Source organism: Balaenoptera musculus, chromosome 4, assembly GCF_009873245.2.
Source record: "Balaenoptera musculus isolate JJ_BM4_2016_0621 chromosome 4, mBalMus1.pri.v3, whole genome shotgun sequence".
NCBI lineage: Eukaryota > Metazoa > Chordata > Mammalia > Artiodactyla > Balaenopteridae > Balaenoptera > Balaenoptera musculus.
In genome coordinates, this window is record NC_045788.1 from 142028057 (window position 1) to 142049691 (window position 21635).

The 21635-nt window shown below is 48.6% G+C and overlaps 1 protein-coding gene across 8 annotated transcripts in view; it reads left to right on the top strand.

The window, feature by feature from the left end:
- The window catches only part of PKNOX1 (PBX/knotted 1 homeobox 1), a 49631-nt gene that overhangs the window by 14868 nt on the left and 13128 nt on the right, over positions 1-21635 (top strand). For 3 of the 8 annotated variants that reach the window (XM_036850506.1, XM_036850508.1, XM_036850510.1), the window contains 7 exons: positions 3522-3590; positions 4554-4660; positions 8162-8289; positions 10298-10469; positions 12281-12451; positions 16246-16345; positions 17238-17335. In XM_036850506.1, the coding sequence (XP_036706401.1) occupies positions 4610-4660; positions 8162-8289; positions 10298-10469; positions 12281-12451; positions 16246-16345; positions 17238-17335 (720 nt within the window). In that variant the 5' untranslated portion in view covers positions 3522-3590; positions 4554-4609. Of the gene's footprint in view, positions 1-1706; positions 1727-1971; positions 2621-3521; positions 3591-4553; positions 4661-8161; positions 8290-10297; positions 10470-12280; positions 12452-16245; positions 16346-17237; positions 17336-21635 lie in introns of those variants that run through there. The other 5 variants (XM_036850507.1, XM_036850509.1, XM_036850511.1 and 2 more) reach the window with 5 other exon arrangements.

The following is a 21635-nucleotide window of genomic DNA, read 5'->3' on the forward strand; positions in this document are numbered from 1 at the left end:
ATTTTTAATGATCAGTCCCATATACAACTTAAATCTCCTTATGAATTTTGAACCCTAGTTTTAAGTTTAGTAGATACACTTTTCGTTTTAAGCACCTTAAATATGTGACCAAATAAATAAAACCTTCTCAGCAGATCTAGTAACTTAAAATTACACCTGTAGTGAATCTCAAGTTCTCAAACTTTCCAAACCTTCTACCAGGAAGTGACGTTCATGGGATGAGGAACTTGGTTTTGTTCACTGCTGTACCCTCAGGACCTAGAATAGTCCCTGGCAGTCAGTAAACTTGCATAAATGAAGAAATGTTTACAATCTTAGTAAATTTCTTGTGCCTTTTCACTAAAAAAGAAATGTGTAAAATCAGTAACTCAGTTATACTTTTAAATTGGAATCAAGGCTAAAACCTAAGATTAATTTGCCAAATTTTCTTGTGTACTGCAAACAACTTAAATGTCAAATATATAGATTATTCTGAAGCTAAACACAAAAATATTAAAATCTAAATCTCCCACAGGGCTTAGAGACACCACTAAGGCAGTAAGGAAGTCATCTCAGGCGAGTGGGGCTTCTCATCTGGGGGACCGCGTGGGCTGGGATGAGGGGAGCTGGGGTGCTGCTGACCTGGGGCCCCTCCGCCGTCTGACCCGCATGCTGCACCTCCTCTTGCTGTCTCTGCGGACTGAGCCAACCTGGACCTTCCCGGGCTCACCATCTGCTCTGAGCAGGAAGGCCTTCTCCACCGGGTGGGACTCAGCCAGTCTGTCTACCTCTGGATCTTCCCTGATTTGTCAGTTGTCCTGCAGTAGAATGCTTAGAGAGATTAAAATGCCTGCCCGTTAGATTCGGCTCACGTTTCATGTTTTTGTCTGCCTTTCAGGTCGCAACACTAACGCTGTCTTCTTAGCTGAGTTTGAGAAGAGTGTAACTTTTTTTTATGGGTAACTGTACATATGGTCAAATCGCCTTCCAAACCAGTTACACGGTTTGTGAGACCTAGGATTCCTTCCGGGTGCCGGGTTTCGCTTCATTTTTGCTAGCAAAGTGGCGCACTGTTGTTTTAAAGTTAATAATTGCTAGCTGAGAAAGGATGTATAGTTTTAAATTTTGTATTTCTTTAATTACTTTTAGTTTTAACGTTTCTGTACATGAAGATTGGAAAGTTGTGTTTTCTTCATTTGTGTTAGTCTGGCTGGAACTCTTGAAAGGGTACCAAAGTGACAGTTTCCATAAATGTGTTCTTTTTTAACTGGATGAAACTTGTAGAAATAAAATTGACAAAAACCGTGTCTCACCCTTAAACACCATGGTATTGTAAGTCTGTTGGGTTGGCAGTTCTTTTACTTGGATTTTAGAGCCTCGCGTGACGTTAAGAAGTGAGGACAGTTGGAGGAAAGGGAACCCGTGTGCACTGTTGGTGGGGATGTGAAGTGGTGCAGCCACTATGGAGAACAGTGTGGAGGGTCCTCCAAACACTAAATATAGAGCTGCCGTATGATCCTGCAATCCCACTCCTGGGCGTGCATCCGGAGGAAATGGAAACACTGATTCAAATGTCCACAGCAGCACTGTTTCCAGTAGCGAAGAAATGGAAGCAACCGAGGTGTCCATCAGCACGTGAATGGATAAAGATGTGGTATATATTTACACAATGGAGTACAACTCAGCCATAAAAAAAGAGTGAAATCCTGCCATTTGCAACAACATGGAGGGACTTGGGGCGTGTTATGTAAGTGAAATAAGTCAGAGAAAGGCAAATACTGTATGTTTCCCTTATATGCGGAATCTAAGAAATAAACTAGTGACTATAACAAAACAGAAACAGACTCAGAAATATAGAGAACAAACTAGTGGTTACCAGTGGGGAGAGGGAAAGGGCAGGTAGGGGTAGGGGATTATGAGACATAAGCTACTAGGTATAAAATAAATAAGATACAAGGATATATTTTACAGCACAGGGAATATAGCCAATATTTTTTAATGATTGTAAATGGAGTATAACCTTTAAAAAAAGAAGTGAAACACTGTTGTTGAGTTTGAATATAACAGAAGCTTACTTTTCTATGTAATGGGGGAGAGAATTAGGGATTAATTGATTGTTCAGAAATCTCAGGTTAACCTTGGTTTTCATATAATGCCTAAAAGAAGAGTTTTTGCTAAACGAAGATGAGCCTGCTGACCTTTCACCCTTGGGTTGGATGCTTTATTTCCCAGTTAATGGTAGGTTTCCCTTAGTCACCCAGATTCTGTCTTGGGCCTGCCTTGGCCAGGGATGGGAGGGCCTGCAGCTGAGTAGCTGAGGTTGCCAGAGGCCTGGACCAGGGCACACGCTTCCTCCCAAGCCCAAAGCGGCTCTGCGGGATGACCCTGTGAATTCTGCTGGGGGCTGTTTGCCTGCCCGCTTGCAGGTGCCAGGCAGTGTTTCTGCCCCAACACGGAGAATCATTTTGCTGCGGCCTGGAATTGAGCACCTGAGGACTTTGCAGATAGATGGCTGCCGGCGGGCCTGGGCCACCCTTTCAAGCGGACAGCGCCATCTGCTGGCAGCTTCTTCCGGGCGCCTTCGGTGTCCTGCGGCAGTGGGACCTTGGCACTCTGTCCCCATCTTTTTACTCAACAAAATGTTAGTCATATGGAGTTGCCTTTTTTTTTTTTTTCCACTTCCTTGCGTGGTGTTCCATTGTAGAGAGAGCATGTATTTTCAAAGCTTTTGACGCAAATTTCAAAATTTTTCCTTTGGAACAGTTGTACCAAGTTATGTCAGATACTGAAGTTTTAACCAGGTTGGTAGAGAGAGGGACTACACATCTATATGTTTTTAAAATGAAACGTTGACTTGTCCCCAATATTTATTATGGGCATTTGGAAAGCCCCCAGAGTTGGAAGAGCGATCTGCCACTGCCTAGATCCGGCAGCTGCGGGCTCGGCCGCAGTGTCGTCTCGTGGGGCGGCCCGGCGGAGGCTGGAAAGTAACCGTGGAGAATTGGCCCCCAGCCGAGACCCACCTGGCTGCGGCTCTGCCTTCTCGGTCTAGGCCCTTCCGGGGCCTCCGCTGTGCATTTTGTTCAGGTCAGCTGTTGGGAAGCCGCTGTCAGGCGGACGCCTGTGGGCGAGCAGCTCGGGCTCCTCCCGGCGCTGGGCTCAGGACCGGCTGGCTCCCGGTGTCCTCGGCCTGTCTCGGCACCACTCCAGTCTGCTTCGGAGTCACACAGGTTCACGTGGCCATCCCCTCGGCGCCTCTCAGGGCCTCCCCTCTCCCTCTCGGCAGGACACGCCTCTCGAGACCCCTAACGTGATTACCCCTGTAAAGACCCTGTTTCTAAGTGAGGCCCCACTTGCAGGGCCTGGGGGTTAGGACCTGGGCTATCTTGGCGGACACGTTTACACGTCTGCACGTGCTGGCCACGCCCTGACGACTACCGGGCTTGTACTGGTGGCCCAGGCTCGCTCGTTCAGAATTCCCTCGTGGGTGCCGAGAAGCGCCTGAAACCTTCAGCGTCCCATCTCTTGCTCTCTCCTCCCAGGCCGCAGAAGCCGCTGCCCACCGTCGGCTCCACCTCGGGACATGCGGCTCTGCTCTGCCGGTGGCTCAGGTGGGAACTGCCGACCCTCCCCGGACCCACCCCCCCCCCCCCCAATCCCGGGCCATCGGCACGCCCTGTGCGCCCGTCGGGCCCCATCCACACGGCCTCCGCCCTCCTTGGCCCTACAGCCCCTCACCCGCCCTGCCCACCGTCAGAGGGGCCATCCTGAGCCGGGAGCCTCAGTGCCCTTCTGGTCAGACCTTCCTGGGGCTTCCGTCCCCCCCACCCCCGCAAGAAGGCGCACAGTCTTCACGTGGCCCATGAGTGGGTGTGACCTGCTCCCGTGTCCCCCACTGCCCCCCAACTCTGCCGTCCCGCTGCACACGGCTCCGCTGTCCTCCTGCCTGCGGGGGGCACGGGCGGCATCCCCAGCTGGTTTCTCTCGTCTCATTTACCTGTGTGCGTGGTGACAGGTGAACGACAGCGTTCCCACCTTTGCATCGCGTGCAGATGTGAGCCGATGCCCGGCAGAGCCTCCCTGAGCTCACCTGGGTCCTTCCTGCCTGAGGTCGGCCTCCCCGGGCTCAGTGTCAGTGCACCTGCCCCGTCACGCAGCCGTGTGACCCGCCAGCTGCGCGCTCACCCTCTGTCGTGTCACCCGGCCCGAGCGCCCCTACCCTCTCCGTGTGCTGCCTGGCCTTCCTCTTATTTGTGGCCCCGGGAAAGCCCCAGGGCCCAGGACAGTGTCCCACACGTGTAGACATTACTAGGTGTTTGCTGGGTGAGTGAAGGAATAAACCCAAATGCCTGAAGACGTGATAATGCGTCCGGGCCCGGGGCAAGTACAAACACGCAATCGCCAGGCAGGTGCGGGGATGCTGAGTGGGATTTGGCTGATACCGTAGTGTGAAGGATGGTTTTTACTCTCCGTGTGAAGATGTGTGTTCAAAAAGGTACACGGGTGCTGTGGAATAAGGGGACGAGAAATGCTCTGAGTTATTAACCGATGCTTCTCTGCTTTTGTCTTCCCAGACACCGTTTGCTTTTGACTCAAGATGATTTGATGCTGTATAAAGAACTCGCTCACCATGATGGCTACACAGGCGTTGAGCATAGACAGCTATCAAGACGGGCAACAAGTGAGCGCTGGCGCTCTGTTCCACATCCTAAGCAGTCAGCCGACCTAGTACTGAAACACGAACAGTGCCTCGTGTGTTCACAAGCTAGTTTCCGTGAGGGTGCAGGTTCAGTGTGGAGCGTTTGGTGCATTTATTATATCTTGGTGCTCAGAAAGATTAGCTGTAGAATTGTTCAAGTTATTTCCTAAATGACACCGAGATTGCCAGTCATTTTGAGCCCCCTGAGTCATAGTTTCTTGGGAATTTACCTTTCTAACGTCAGTGTTGGCAAGTATCGTTGCTCTTAAAGGCTGTGGTGATAATCACAGACTCCCGTGTTGCCCAGTTTGCTGGCCTGGGCGGGAGCTGTGCGGTTTCGTTCCCCTGCATGTGGGTGGCAGAGGGGACCGTCCGACGGCACGTGGGGTGCAGCTGCGGTGCTGTCTGTATGTCTCCTGCCCCTGCAGGAGACGGTCATGACGCCCGGCTCCCTGCTCAAGGGTTTAGGGACCCCCCCCGCCCCAAGCCTGGGGCGCCTCGCCCACCTGTCACTCCCCACTTGGTGAGACTCAGGGGGTGTGTAGGACCTGGGCTGTGACCCTGTCCCCTTCCCAAGTCGGGTCTTTCCTTGATGGACAGTTTTGTTCCATTCCTGGGATGTTTCCTGTTGCAGTGATTTTGGTTTTGTTGATTTAAAAAAATGTTTTAAGTGCTTTTGCTTCTTAGAGGTAGGGAATTGTATTTCAGGCTGCTCTCTTCACCAGGAAGTCCTCTGATATTTCCAAGAGATTTTGTTTTCAAATGCACATCTAACGATGTCCCCGCTGTCCCTGGGCCCTGCGGTGGCTCCTCGTGGGCTCCCTGCCCCGAGGGCCCTACGACCTCACAGGCTCTCGCCTCTGCCTGCCCCGGGGCCCTGGCTCTGCTCGCCCCTTGGCTCTGCTCCGCTCTGTCCTGCAGGTCTTTGCTTCGCCCCGCTTTCTGCGAGGACCCCCCACCAGCCCTGGTTACCCCCACGGCCCGCTCCCCACCTGCCAGCCGCTTCCCGGTCCCTTCCTCTGATCTTTGTTCTCCATCCGTGGCAGTGATCACCTTCCGACACAGCCTGTTACGTGTCCGTCTCCCTCCCGCTGGTCCCTGCCCTGATGCAGGGAGTCCAGGGCAGGGCTGGGCGCAGCGGGGGAAAGGCCTCGCTTGTAACGGCTCAGCACTCCCCGGGACGTGGAGAACCGCTTGTGAGCATTCCTTTCAGTAAGCATTTGATCTTCTACAGTACAGACAGACCGCATTTACTTAGCCGGTCCTCTGAGCTTGAACATTTAGATTCCTCTTTTTTCACGATCTTTTTTTTTAAATCCTGAAATAAATCCTTTAAGGCTTTTTTTTTTATAATACCGTCAGACTTCTCTCCAGAAGGACTGTGTTTGATTGGGCTTTAGTCAGTCACTTTTGGTTTTTTTTTTTTTTTTGGTCTGCGTTGGGTGTGGGGCGAGCAGGGTCTACTCTTCATTGTGGTGCGTGGGCTTCTCATTGCAGTGGCTTCTCTTGTTGCAGAGCACGGGCTCTAGGTGCACAGGCTTCAGTAGTTGCAGCATGCGGGCTCAGTAGTTGCAACGCGTGGGCTCAGTAGTTGCGGCACGTGGGCTCTAGGCACGTGGGCTTCAGTAGTTGTGGCACGCGGGCTCAGTAGTTGTGGCTCATGGGCTCAGTAGTTGTGGCTCGCAGGCTCTAGAGCGCAGGCTCAGTAGTTGTGGCGCACGGGCTTAGTTGCTCCGTGGCATGTGGGATCTTCCCGGACCAGGACTCGAACCCGTGTCTCCTACGTTGGCAGGCGGATTCCTAACCACTGCACACCAGGGAAGTTCCACTCAGTAGTTGTGGTGCACAGGTTTTATTTTTTTAAGAGAGAAGCAATTCCCAAGTATACTGTTCCATCTAAAGGCAGCAGAATGGAAGTAACCTGCTCACTCTGGCCTGTTGGAGAGTTGAGAACAGGGCCCGAGCCCGGACCTGCAGGGCTGCTCTCTCGGCTGCAGCCCCGAGCACCAGGCTGGGTTCCTGGCAGGATGCAGGCTCTCCCATCTCCGTGGATGAGCTCCCCCACCCCCCACCCCGCCACAGGTTCCCCAACAGGCTGCTTCCTTGAGGGGCGGGGGGTGGCAGTTGCGGGCGGGGCAGGTGGATCCCAGATACCCCAGTCCTGAAGAAGCCGAGGAGGGCGGTGATCTGCTCAGGGATAACGAGAAGTTTACTGTGGCGATTTTGTTTTATTTGTAAACTGAATTCTTTATGTTGAAGGATTTAAATACTTTTCCCCTAAGTTACCAACAACACAGCCAGTTTAAAGCAATTTCAGTGGTAATATCTTTAAGGCTTCCTCTTACGTTTAACACTTTCTTTAAACACAGCTAGTCTTTGCTTTCTGGATGCAGTGACTTTCCTTAACATTTAAAAAAAAATTTTATTTATTATTTTCGGTTGCTTTGGGTCTTCATTGTGGTGTGTGGGCATCTCATTGCGGTGACTTCTCTTGTTGCGGAGCACGGGCTCTAGGCGCGCAGGCTTCAGTAGTTGCAGCATGCGGGCCCTAGAGTGCGCAGGCTTCAGTAGTTGTGGCTTGTGGGCTCTAGGGTGTGCGGGCTTCAGTAGTTGTGGCACGTGGGCTCAGTAGTTGTGGCTCGTGGGCTCTAGAGCGCAGGCTCAGTAGTTGTGGTGCACGGGCTTAGTTGCTCCGCGGCATGGGGGATCTTCCCAGACCAGGGCTTGAACCCGTGTCCCCTGCATTGGCAGGCAGATTCTTAACCACTGCGCCACCAGGGAAGTCCCCGTAACATTTTTATAGCTTGTGTATTCCTGAGTTTAAGGATAGGTAAGGGAGAATTTCAGCCCTGTCACAAATATGGAGCATCTTGGGTTTGAGTTGTTTTTGTGACAAGATAAGAGAGCTTGGATTATTTGTTTATTCTTCTCTTCCTGCAACGTTACTCAGTGTGAGGACAGATAACAAGGAGAGGCAAACGAGAAAGACTGCATGTGTACCAGTTCCCTTCAGGGATATAGAGTTATTACGGTTTTGAAAATCATAAGCATTTCACAGATATCGGTCCTCTCAATTTTTAAATGTTTTGGAAATTTGACCTTTGTTTTAGCTATTTAGAAGCACATTAAGTTCAAAGGAGTTTGTTGGTAGTATTCTTTACGTATTATTGCCTGTCACATAACTGTCTTGCAGTTTACCATTCCACTGCATTTCTGTTTGAGAATAGAATACAGTAAGTCCCCTGCACACGAACGTGTTCCTTTCCAACAGCGAGTTTGTCCAATTTGTTCATAAGTCCAACAAAGTTAGCCTAGGTATCCAACTAACACAATTGGCTATATAGTACTGTACTGTAATAGGTTTATAATCCGTTCGCATCTTTGAAAGTTCACAACTTGAAGGTTCGTACATAGGGGACTTACTGTACTTGGTAGCAGCTTATTTTCTTTTTAGTAACAAAAGTTCTCTTCCTCCTTTCACAGATGCAAGTAGTAACAGAGTTAAAAACGGAGCAAGACCCCACCTGCTCTGAACCAGATGTGGAAGGAGTGAGCCCTCCCCCTGTGGGGTCCCAGACCCCGATGGACGCAGACAAGCAGGCCATTTATAGGTAGCAATGAGATGTGAAGCGTGTGGGTGTTCAGAGGTGTAAAGAGAATGGAAAATCTGGTTAAATGGAACGTGAGCTATTAGCCAGGCAGAGTAGTGAGGCATGATGTGATACCTACTGGGGTGAAAGTTTTCTCAGATTACAATGTTATTCCTAATATCTTTTTAAAAAAGTTTTGGAATGTAAATCTACATTTTAGTCAACCTTACAAAAAGCAATCTTCAGGCCCAGATAGTTGTACTGGAGAATTCTACCAAAAAGAAGGAAAAGCAGTAAGTCGACACAGTCTCTTCCAGAAAATAGAAGAAGAGGGAATGTTTCTGAACTCATTTTATGAATTGAACATCACTCTGATACTAAAGCCAGACAAAGACAATATAAAAAAAAAAAACAAAGACTAGTATACCTCATGAACTTTGGCATAAAAATCATTCATAAAATATTAACAAATAAAATCCAGTAACATGTAGAGAGAAGAATATTTAGTGACCAAATGGAGCTTATCCCAGTAATATGAGACTGGTTCACCATTCAGAGATCAACCAATGAGACCCACAACGTGATCATATCAAGTGATGCCGAAAAGCATTTGAGAGAAGTCAACAGCCAGTTATGATTAAAAACTGTCAGTGAAGCAGTAATAGAGGGGAACTTTCTTAGCCTGATGTAGGGAAACTACAAAAGAACCCTGCAGCTCGCATCATACTTAACGGCGGAAGACGGAATGTTTTCCCCCAAGTTTGGGGATAAGGCAGAGGTGTCCACCCTGGCTCCTCCTGTTCAGCTCTGTAATGGACGTTTAGCCAGTTCACTGAGGCAAGACAAAGAAAGAAAAGGCATATCAGGTTAGCAAGGAAGAAATAAAGCTGGCTTTTTGCACAACTGACATGATTGTCCACATATAGAAAATCCCAAAGAGTGTACCAAAGAACTTCCAGAACTAAATAAGTGAGTTTAATTAGGTCACAGGTTTCAAGGGCAACACACAGAAACAATCCTATTTCTCTACCAGTAATGTACATTAGAAACTGAAATTAAAAAGAAAATACCACTTTTGAGAGCTCCAAAAAATTTTAGGTATGACTCTAATAAAGCACATACAGAACCTTTATGTTGAAAACTATAAAATGCCAATGGAAGCAGTCAAAGGAAACCTAAATAAAGGGCATACCATGTTCATGGGTTGGAAGACTCAACATAGTAAAGATGTCATTTCTCCTAAAATTGCTCTATAGCAATTACAATTAAAGTTGTAGCAGGATATTTCTGTACATATAGACAAGTTATTTCTAAATTTTATATGGAAGTCAAAATAACTAGACCAGCTAAAACAATTTTGAAAAGAAGAATAAAGTTGGAAGAATCAGTCTACCTGATTTTCTCAGTGGAGAAAAGGTGGAGTTTCCAACAAATTGTCCAAGTTGGAACAATTGGACATCAACATGCAGAGAGAAGATCCTTGACCTAATCTCACATCCTTTACAAAAATCTACTCAAAATGGAGTATGGATCTAAAAGTAAAATTTAAAACTGTCCAACTGGTGTTAACCATACAGTGAAATATTATGCAGCCATAAAAAAGAATGAAGTACTGTTACATGTTACAACACTGATGAGCCTAGGAAACATCACGCTAAGTGAAAGAAGCCAGACACCAAAGGTCACATAGTATATGACTCCATTTATATGAAATGTCTAGAATTGGCAAATCTGTAGAGACAGAAAGTAGATTAGTGGTGGCCTGGTGCTGAGGTTTGGTGGAAAATGGAGAGTGCTAATAGTTACAGGGTTTCTTTGGGGGATGAATATATTATAAAATCGACTGTGGTGATGGTTGCACAACTCTGTGACTATACTAAAATCCGTTGCATTATAAACTGTAAATAGATGAATTGTGTGACATGTGAATTATATCTCAGCAAAGCTGTTATATAAAACATTGCATATGTACATACTAAAACATTTTCATGAAAGTGTAGAACACATATTTTAAAATTTTTCCCCCCAGGCATCCACTATTTCCATTATTAGCTTTGTTGTTTGAAAAATGTGAACAATCTACACAGGGCTCGGAAGGCACAACTTCTGCCAGTTTTGATGTGGACATTGAGAACTTTGTAAGGAAGCAAGAGAAGGAAGGAAAGCCCTTCTTTTGTGAAGATCCAGAAACTGACAATTTAGTAAGTAAAATACATGTTTTTAATTTTTATTTCTTCTAAATTTAATCTGTTCGATAAATTTTAAATTTCTAATTAGAACTTCAGATTGTTTGTGGCTCTGCCGAAGGGGAGAACTGTACAATTCATGAGATAATTTTCCGTGTGTGACTTGAATGTCGCCAGGTCTCCAGCCTTCTCTGTTGACCCCCTTCCTGTAATAATCCAACAGGATGGCTTGAGCCTGCATCCTGAGTGGGCTGGGGGTTCAGTCCCTCCCGGATGTTCAGGAAGGTCCACTGGGGTCAGCGTGCCCTGTGTCTTGCTTCCTGGGAACGTGTCTGGGCCCAGCTTCAGGTGTTGGCTCTTCCCTGATCATGGACCACAACTTTGTTCTCCATGACAGCTCTGTCTGGAGGCTGGCACTGGTGGTGGGTGACAGACTGTGTGACGACTCGGAGTGGCCTGTGAGCACAGAGCAGGGACGTGAGTGTGGAGCAGGGACGGGCCTATCAGGGGTCCGACACCCCTCACGGCCTCCCTTAGGCTTTGTGTCTGAAGCCAGCCTGGCTCACGCGGATGCCCCCCTCCCAGGTCCAGTGCTCCAAAACCCTGGGTTCTCTGTGCTTCCCGAAAGCAATGGAGAGTTCCTTGGGCTGACGTCACTGCTGTGCCGAGGGGAGCGGCATCCTTCAGCACCGGGCAGCCCTGGCAGCCTGTGTCTGGGGCTGGATTCCCACTAGAGTTGGCCAGCTCTCAGACCAGAACCTTAGGCGCCTCATCAGCAGGAAAGGGTCTTTGGAAAACTTTTCCCTGAATAAATTGCCTTGGTCTTAGGTGTTATTGTTTTTAATTTTTCATTAATATTCAACCCTTACAGCCAAATAGATTCTATAGGTGAGTTGTCTGACTTTGAGTCTGTCTCCTCATCTTCGAAGTGGGACCAGCAGCACCTGCCTTTTGGGGATGGGGGCCAGATGCTCTCTCTGCCTCTGCATCTCCGTTATGCGGCCATCAGCGGGGAGGGAACGGGGGTAGCCAGTGTGCGCCAGGCCGGCAGGGGCCAGGGCTCTCCTGCCTGGTGCCCTAGCACAGGGCCTAGCAGAGCCGGATACTTGGTCATTCTCACTACTGACTGGCTGACTGGTTCATTCCACAGAGATGTGTGAACTGTCACCACCAAGGTCACGGGCAAGGAGCTGACTTATAGGTCGTTCGTTCACAGGAAGTGGTGTTTACGGTAATGGTTCATCACTAGTGTCAGTTATCTACTGCTGGGAGACGAATTACCCCCAAATTTAGTGACTTTGTATAAAACTGAAGAACTTTTAGAAAAATTGTAAGAGAAAATCTTTAGGATCTGGGGCTAATCTAGGGGCAGGCAGAGTTCTTAGACTTGATGCCAAAAGCAGAATCCATTAAAGGCAGAGTGGGTAAGTTGAACTTCTTCAAAATGAAGAACCACCCGGGAGGTGCGTACGGATTCATCCCCATTTACAGATGAAGGAGGAGGAGCAGGGCGAGGGTGAGTCGCTAGGCGAGGCCCAGGTCGAGGCCCGGCTGGCTCCCGGAGCTGTGACCGCCTCTGTCCCTGCACACCAGATGGAGCCGAAACACCAAGCCACAGGTCAGCGGGGCTGGAATGGTTGGTGGTTCTGCATAACATCTGGTGTCTTTCTCCTCCTGTTACTGGCGGTACAGGTGGCCTTGGCTGGCTCATAACCAAGCTGAGTCATAGCCAAGCTCCTCGCCAAGGAGAGTCGTGTGGTGATAATGATAACTTACAGTCATGCTCCCTTTTTCTGGTCTGAAAGTCTTCATTTTCTTGCTTCTAGATGGTAAAAGCAATCCAGGTTCTGCGTATTCATCTTCTTGAGCTGGAAAAGGTTAATGAACTCTGCAAAGATTTCTGCAGTCGCTATATTGCTTGTCTAAAAACGAAAATGAACAGTGAAACTCTCCTGAGTGGGGAACCTGGCAGCCCGTACTCCCCTGTCCAGTCGCAGGTATTTACGGCGGGCCCTGTGCTCCTGCTTGTCACTGCAGGATCGGCGAGGGTGAAACGTGCTGATGTCTGAGGCCAGCAGCCCTTTCAGGATTGTGGGGCTGTCCTCGGCTGTTCTGCTCTGAGGATCCTCTAGGTCTCTGAACGTGGCCTGTGCTGGGAACGTGTTCCCTCAGGCCAGAGAGAGCCCACCTGGGCTTCGTGCCGTGAAAAAGGGAGGCTTCACTCTGTGTCCTGGACCCTGGAGCCCATGTTTCTGGAGGCCAGAGTACCAGTCATTTCTTTCTAATTCTTTTTTTTTTTTAAATGAATTTTTAAGATTGTGGTAAAATACACAAAACACAAAACTTACCATTTTAACCATTTTAAAGTGCACAGCTCAGTGGCATTAAGCACATTCACATTGTTGTGCAACCATCACCACCATCCTTTCCAGAACTTTCTCACCTTCCCAAACTGAGACCCTGTCCCCATGAAACACTGACTCCTCATTCTCCCTCCCCCTCCCCCCCAGCCCCTGGCCCCCACTATCCTGCTTTCTGTCTCTGTGACCTTGACTAATCTAGGTACCTTATGTAAGGGCGGTCATACCATATTTGTCCTCTTGTGTTTGGCTTGTTTTACCTAGCATAATGTCCGCAAGTTCATCCATGCTGAAGCACTGTAGTATTTAGCCGTTCTGAAGGTGTGTAGTGACATTTCATCGTGGTTGTAATTCGCATTTCCCTGATGGCCAGTGATGTTGACCATCTTTTCATGTGCTTATTTCCCATCTGTATATCCTCTTTGGTAGAATGTCTGCTCGTGTCTTTTGTCCATTTTCTAATTGGATTTTTAAAAAATTGTTGACCTTTGAGAGTATTCTAGATGCAAGTCCTCCATTGGATATATGGTTTGCCAATATTTTCTCCAAGTCTCTAGCATATCTTTCCATCCTCTTAACAGGGTCTTTTGCAGAGCAAACCTTTTTCATTTTGATAAAATCCCATTTATCAAATTTCCTTTTATGAGTCATACTTTCAGTGTCAAGTCTAAGAACTCTTTGCCTAGCCCTAGGTCCCAAAGATTTTTCTCTTATTTTTTTCCTAAAAATTTTATATTTTACATTTAAATCCATGGCCCATTTTCAGGTTTGTTTTTTTTTTGCCTATGTTCGTCCATTTGCTCCAGCACCATTTGTTGAAAGGGCTGTCCTTCCTCTGTGGAACTGCCTTTGCACTATTGTCAAAAACTAGTTGGGCATATTTGTAGGCCCTGTTGCTATGTTCTCTGTTCTGTCCCATTGATCTGTGTATCTAGACCGTATAGTCTTGATTCCTATGGCTATATAAGTCTCAAAATTGGGTAGACCGATTACTCCTACTTTATTGTTTTTCAAGATTATTTTAGTTATTCTAGTTCCGTAGTCTTTCCACATGAATTTTAGAATAATCTTGTCTATATCTGCAAAAAAATGTTACTGAGGTTTTGACAGGAGTTGCGTTAAACCTGTGTGTCATCTTGGGGAGAGTTGACACCTTTACTGTGTTGACTCTCCCAGCCCACAGTCGTGGCGCTGTCTCCACTAATTTACTCTTCTGTGATTTCTTTCATCAGAGTTTTCTCGCTTTGGACATAAAATTCCTGCACACGTGGTATTAGAATTATACCTAAGTATTTCACTCTTTTGCACAATCGTAAATTGTATTATATTTTTAACTTCAGAGTCCATGCCAATATGTAGAAATCCAGTTGATTTTTGTATCTTTATCTTGTATTCTGGGACCTGGCTGAACTTCCTTATTAGTCCTAGGAGATCCTTTTTGTAGATTCTTTAGGATTTTCTACCTGTTTAGTCTTGTCATCTGCAAATAGGGACAGTTCTATTTTTTCCCTTCTGATCTATATACTTTGTTTCCTTTTCTTGCCTTATTGCTCTGGCTAGAACATCCAGTACTATCTTGAATGGGATTGAGGGGACATCTTTGCCTTCTTCCCAGTCTCAAGGGGAATAGTGGTAGGTTTTTTTTTTTCTAGATGCTCTTTATCAGGTTGAGTAAGTTCCCTTCTATTCCTATTTTTCTGAGAGTTTTTATTATGCTGAATTTTGACAAATGCTTTCCTGCATAGATTGATATGTGATTTTTCTTCTTTCATCTACTAATATGGTAGATTTACATTACTTGATTTTTTTTGAATATTGAGCAAGCTTTGCATTCCTGAAATAAACTCCACTTGGCCCTGGCACATAATTCTTTTTGTATAGATTCCTGAATTCTGTTTACTAATATTTTGTTAAGCATTTTTTTGTCTATATTGAGGGATAGTCATCTGTAGTTATCTTTTTTGGTACAGTCTTTGGCTAGGTTTGGTATCAGGATAGTATAAGCTTCATAAAATGAATTGGAGAATGTGTTCCCTCCTCTTCTGTTTTCTGGAAGAAATATGTAGAATTGGTTAATTGTGTTAATTCTTCTTTAAATGCTTGATAGAATTCTCCAGCGACACTACCTAGACCTGGAGATTTCTTTTTTGGAAGTTTTAAAATTACTAATTCAGTTTCCTTATTAGTTATAGGGCTATTCAGATTATCTGTTTCATGTTGGATTTTGTCTAAGATGTCAAATTTATGTGTGTCGAGTTGTTTACAGTAGTATTCCTTTTTCATCTTTTGATATCTTCAGGGTCTGTAGTGATCTACCCTGTTTCATTCCTGATATCGGTAATTTGTTTTTCTCTCTCTTTTTTTTTTTCTGTCCGTCTTACTAGAGGTTTGTCACTGTATTGATCTTTGCAAAGAACCAGCTCTTATTTCATTGATTTTTCTGTTTTTCTATTTTCAATTTCATTGATTTCTGCTTTAATCTTTATTATTTCCTTCCTTCTGCTTGCTTTGGTTTCATTTTGCTCCTCTTTTTCTAGGTTCTTGATGTGGGAGCTTAGAATACTGATTTGGATTGCTTAATTTTTATTCTGACCAAGTTTATATAGCAAACTTTATATAGACCTACCGAAGCTTATACGTGCAAATGGATGTGATAGCCCACAGAGTAATTGTCTTTGAAGGGTATCTACTTAGGCTATTTAACCGCTCAGATATCTGGGTGCCTGCTGTGTGCCAGAGCCTGTGCTGGATGCCAGGTGCAGAGGTCTGTCCCTTGCCAACTCCCAGTCCAGCCACCACAGGAAATGGATAAAGTGGCCCATTTGGATCTGACTTCAGATGGGTAGATTCTCCGACATGGTGTTTACGGACGTTTGCACGGAGCCTGCAGTAGGCCAGGCTCAGACCCAGAACCCCACAGGCATGGACACTGGGGCCTCCGGTGTGCTGTGTGCTGTGGGAAGGGCAGGTACAGGCTGTGCCCCCGGGGGTGACTCCCCAGCCTGTGGCATCATCGTTTGAATAGCTCATCCTGTCCAGGAGGCTTTGGTTCTTGGAAAACTCTGAGCCAAGTTGAATGGAGAAGGTGTGTGACTCGATCAGGTAATTTTAGTCTTCCTAGTTATACCTCCAGGGCTGTAGGGTGTGTTTAGTATGCTGATGAGGTGAAAGATAATCTTTTGGAAGCTAAATTGAAACTAATATCTCAGTATTGATCATACCATATTTAACATTCAGTCAGTTTGGCATCTCTCGCTTCCAGTTATGTCTGTAGTGCATGCCTTACGAAGGCTGTCCTCTGATGATGCCCTTTGCCTCAAGCATCTTTCCTTTACTGATGGTGCCATTATGCCACGTGTTTTGGAGTTTTAAACATGAGTTTTCTGTTTTCTGATAACATAACCCGTTTGCTGTGTGTTTATGACTTACAGCAGATTCAAAGCGCCATCACAGGCACTCTCAGCCCCCAAGGAATCGTGGTGCCAGCATCCGCTCTGCAACAGGGGAATGTCACCATGGCAACAGTGGCAGGTATGACGACAGAAAAAGGGACACTTTCCTTGAGCTTTTGCAGAAAGAAGTCCTTTATGTTAGAATGAAGAAGTGCATAAACATGGTTTCTAATTAATGCCAGTTCCCGACACAGGAGTGTCAACGTCTAGAGCTCTTTGAATGCCTGGTTCTTGTTCATTCTCAATAACAAATATTTTATACAAATTGTGTTTCCCTCTCAAAAAATATTGGCAGGAAAGGTTTTATATGGGAGTTGAAAACATATAGCAAAAACCAACAGAAATTTTCAAATAACATAGTTTTTTTAATTGTGCTCTTAGCAGCACCTGGAAAATCTTAAGTAACGTCATTAATCGATGATAAGCAAATGAAAATGCAGCCTTAGTGTTAGTATTACTTGTTTTGGATGCACCAGGGAACTCTAGAATCTGTCCTCTTCCTGTGATGGTTTTTCTTATACGTTGCACATACAGAACCATCATGAAAATGGAATGGGCATAGGAGGGGGAGAAATTGAACGAAAACCCTCCACATAATCACACAAAGGGAAACTTCCGCAGGAAGATGAAAGCACGTTGGATGAAAAAAATAACTAGAATAAAAATATTTGTTATCTAACACCTTTGGCCAAGTCCTTTAATATGTGCCAGGAAATGGAGGCGAACAAAGGAGGGGACTCACAGACTGCCCCCCCAGCCGCCCCGCCCTGCGCTGTCTCAGGAGGAGCCATGGCTGCCCGCCCCGCCCCGCCGCCGAAGTGAAAAGTCAACTAGCAAAGTGCTGTTGACCGTTCGAAATGATTTTCAAAGCTCATAAGCTACAGATTTTGTCCTTTCGGCGAGCACGCTGAGAAGAGCGGTTATAATCGTTGGGACTGGGGAGTGATTCAGCTTTTCGTGTCCCTTTCTAGGGGGCACAGTCTATCAGCCGGTCACGGTCGTCACCCCCCAAGGCCAGGTAGTGACGCAGGCGCTGTCGCCCGGCACGATCCGGATCCAGAACTCCCAGGTGCGTGAGCTGGCCCCGCGGGGTGCTTGGGGGCGTGTTGGCACAGGTGCGGGGGCACAGGCGGCCCGGGCTCCAGCCGTCCCCTCGGCGTGAAGGCCATTCGGGCGGTCTCCAGTTAACCTGAATGTCGGTGTCGTGCGTCTTCTTCACGGTTCATCTTCCGCATTGTTGCAGAGTTCAGAGAAGCCTAAGGAAGGAGGAAAAGGTCCCCCAGGATCCCTCCCCGTGAGGGGCCACTGCTGTCCCGTCTAACGTGGGGCCGTGTGGTTGTCTCCACTTCAGGAGGGCGGAGGCTGTGTAGACGCACCCTGCCCGGACCCCCCGAAGTTCACCCCGCCCCAGGCCTCCAGCTGAGGGGGCTGGCTTGGGCCGGCAGAAGCGCCAGCGCTGGCAGTGCCGTGACGTGCCCCAACCTGGGGGTCGTCTTACCCTCTCTGTGCCTTTGTGGTAACGTGAGTCCAGTCCCCTCTACGTTCTAGGGATATACGCACACATTTTTTTATTTTGTACACTTAGCTAGGTTTAAATCGGAAGCAGTGTTTTCGCCATCAGTTCTTATTTAAGACCATTGATTCGTCCTTTATGTTAGTTCTTTGTCTTCGGCCTGCACAGATGCTTTGTACATCCTCGTTAACCACTTTGAGGCCCAGCCTTGGGGATGTCAGTGTTTTCTTAAATCAGAAGCAGGTGTGAGAGGGTCTGGGGTAGGGGCCTCCTGGGCACACCCGGGGCCAGGATATGGAGTGGCCCCCAGGCCCAGCCACGGGGAGTGAGGGTAGGCGCCCCCAGCGCTGGCCTGCCATCCCCTGGCCAGCCCGCCTTCCCTGAAGTTTTCCATTTACAGTGGCTGGGAACAGAAAGCTGGTTTTCAGAGCGTTTCCTGGCCTCACAGTGAACTGTTTTTAGAGGAAGGAAACACTGTGAAGTCCAGTGCTTACTTGTACAGTGGAGGCTCATTCGTTCTGCTGTTTAAGGAAGAACTTGACCAAGTTTACATAGCAGATGTGCAGAGTTTGGGTCACGTCCGTGGAGCCGCTGCTCCCTGAGGCCAGCTGGCTAGGAGCCGCCTCTGCTCTGGTCCTGGGTGACCCCGCAGCCCACCTTACACTTGTCCCCTCCCCGTCACAGCCCCGACGTCTGTCCCTTGCAGGGCGGCAGGGCCGAGGAGCTGGAGAGACAAGCCCCGCGTGGGGCGGGCGGGGGGTTTCACGGAAGAGTAAATAGACCGGCTGGGGCCCAGCTGGGGCGTTCCGTGACCAGGGGGCCCACGCGTGTAGGTACGTGATCCTGCAGAGCTGTGGTGGCCGCGCTGGGCGTTCTTCCTTCTTCACCTGGCCGACGTCTGGGCTCTTGCTGGGCTGCAGGTAGGGTGAGTCCCTCAGCAGCGACGGCTTCTGTGTCCTAGAGACTGGAGGTCAGGAGAGCGTGTGGTTGTCTCTGACGGCGCACGGCGGTGCCGGCCCCTCCCCGCGCCGGGCACATGGGCCACGGGGGCATCTTCTGACCTGGCGCCGGTCACACGGAGGAGCTGGATGCTCCTCCTGGGCTGGGCCGTCTCTACAGAAGAGTCCCCCCGTGTGCTCGTAGTACATGCTCGTTGAAAAGCATTCTTTTCCGAGAAAGTAAGAGTAGCCAGGGGAGTGGGATTCCACGGATTTCTCCGCGCTCCACCCTGCTCCCCTTTCCCGGGATAGTCTTACTTGTACACAACCGTTGTGCGTAAGGTTCGGGGTTGTGCTGTTGTCTGACGCATGGCAGGTTTTCGCCTCCTTTTCGCGATTTACAGTGACGCTTGACTCTCTGGTATCAGGTCGGCCTGTGCCCACGTTGCTGGGAGGCCTGGACCAGACTCACAGCGGCTCCCGCCCTCACCTTCGCTCCCCTTGGGCGACCACTTTCAGGCCTCCTGGCCACTGCTTCTGCTGTGCCCTCCGTGTTTGAAATAAAATCCCCTCCCCTAACTCACCCGTACAGCCTGTGGCGTGGGCTTTTTGTCCTGCTGGGGGCTGTGCTCTCTCCTGCCCCCTCGCTGGCCGGGATGCCGGTCGTGTAGACGCAGTGCAGCTGATGCGTGTTCATCGTGAACATCCTCAGGGGCATGTAAATGCCGGCTTCTGCTGAGCTGCGTGTATAACCGTGATCACGCTGCCCGAGTTCGCAGCTGGGTTCTCTCCCCTCCGCACAGTTTCCATGGCGTCAGTGGCTGAATCCTCACAGATCCCCCAGCGTGCTTTCGGTGTCCCCGTCAGGTAGCTAGTCGGGGCCGCGTGGCCTCGGGGCTCTCAGCCTCCTGGTCTCCACCTCGGCCAGGCGTCGCGTGTCGGACATCCGGCACGTCACCCTGAGGAGCCCCTTCTCCGCGAGCCCACGTCTTCTACTTTCTAGGCTTTACTCCCCCTTTGCGAACTTGCGGAGAAAACGTGTGTGGGAGGTGCCTCGTGTTGGCACTTAGCAAACCTAAAAGTGACTTAGTCTTGGTCTCATCCTTGACACGCAGCTGGTTTGCATGTACAATTCCAGGTCGGGAAGGGGCTCCCCGGGCGCTGTCAGTGTGTCCTAGCCGCCGCTCTGCCTTCGAGAAGGTCCGTGTGAGCTCCGCTTTCCTGTCTTCTGTGTTTTCTCCTCTGTCAGACACATCTCTTTTCACTGAGTTTTTGGCGCGGGTCTTGTTTGTCGACTGCGCTGGGCACTGCCGGGGACCTCGTGTCCTTAAGGCTGGGACATTTTCCTGAACTCTCTGTGACAGCCCTGCCCCTGCCCCCAACCTGCACAATCTCTCCTTCCAGAGCCCTTACTGATCGGACGCTAGACCTTCTGAACCGAGTCTCTTGATTTTTCTGTATTTTTATATTTGTATTCCCGTTGTCTACTTTCTGTCTACTTTCCGAGAACTTGCCTTTTATCTTCCAACCCATCGGTTAAGTTTTACATTTCAAGTGTAGTTGTAATTTCTGAGACTCTTCTTTACCCACTGTGCTCTCCTACTCTTGGTTCATGGATGGTTGACATGTGCTTTGCTTTCTGCACTCTCCCTGTTTCCCCCACGTCATACCATTCATTCGCTTTGCTGTTGGCTTTTTGTGATGGAGGCGTTCACGTGTTTGGGGGCAGTTGGCTGTCCTTCTAAATGTAAACATGAGGCCCTAGAATGCTCTTTGGTGCTTGTCAGGTGCTGGGCTTTGGCAGGCTGGCTCACCTGTGGCCTGGCCTCCAAATTATGCCCTCCCTCAGCCTTTTCTTCCTTCTGTTTCCCTGGAGCAGGACTCTGATCTCTTGCTTGGGGCGGAAGCATAGTTGCAGGGGCAGGAGTGGGCGGGGTCTCCCACCTTGTGTGCAGATCTTCCTCACCCTCGTTCTAGCCTTGCCCCTCCCCCCACCCTCCAGCTGTGCTCGGTCTTCAGCCTCTGGTCTGTTTCTTTGGGAAAGAGACCCCGAGTCTGCAGGGCTGGGGCAGATCAGTCACCTGCAGAGAACGATGGGGAGTGGTATGGGGGCCCCACTGCTTCTTAAATGGGTTTTCACCCAGTTTCCTAGGCTTTTAAATCCCCCTGCCATGCGCAGGCTCAGGCTTTGCTGGAGGGCGGTGGGCCGGTTGGCCAGTCCCCCCGCAGGCCCTTGGCTTCGTTGGCCTCCCCAAACCCCTTGGTGGCATCTGTGAGGTCGAGTCACGTGGCCAGCTGTCACTTTCCCTGTTCATGAGTCCACATTTGTTTTAACCCTGCACAAAAAAAGCAACACTGAAACGGAAATACATGTCACAGTGCATGAAGAAGGTCATGTATTAAATTGAGGCAAACACAGCAGACAGATTCCACTTTGGCCCTAGTGGAACTAGTTTTAAAAGTCCATTTTTCATTCTTTTTCCTGTGCACACAAACGTAAGCATACAGGCAGTGCTTAATACTGTTCAGTCCTTGGGACTTCCCTGGTGGTCCAGTGGTAGAGAATCCGCCTTCCAATGCAGGGGACGCGGGTTCGATCCCTGGTCGGGGAACTAAGATCCCACATGCCATGGGGCAACTAAGCCCGCGCGCCGCAACTACTGAGCTCGCGTGCTTCAGTGAGAGAGGCCGCATGCCGCAAACTACAGAGCCCACGCGCCCTGGAGCCTGCGCGCCTCAACTAGAGGGAGAACCCGCACGCCACAACTAGAGAGAAGCCCGAGCGCTGCAACGGAAGATCCCTCGTGCCTCAACTAAGACCCGACGCAGCCAAAAATTAATCAATCAATCTTTAAAAAAAAATACTGTTCAGTCCTTTAATTAACAAACACATGCATTCCAGAAAACAGTTATGCCCT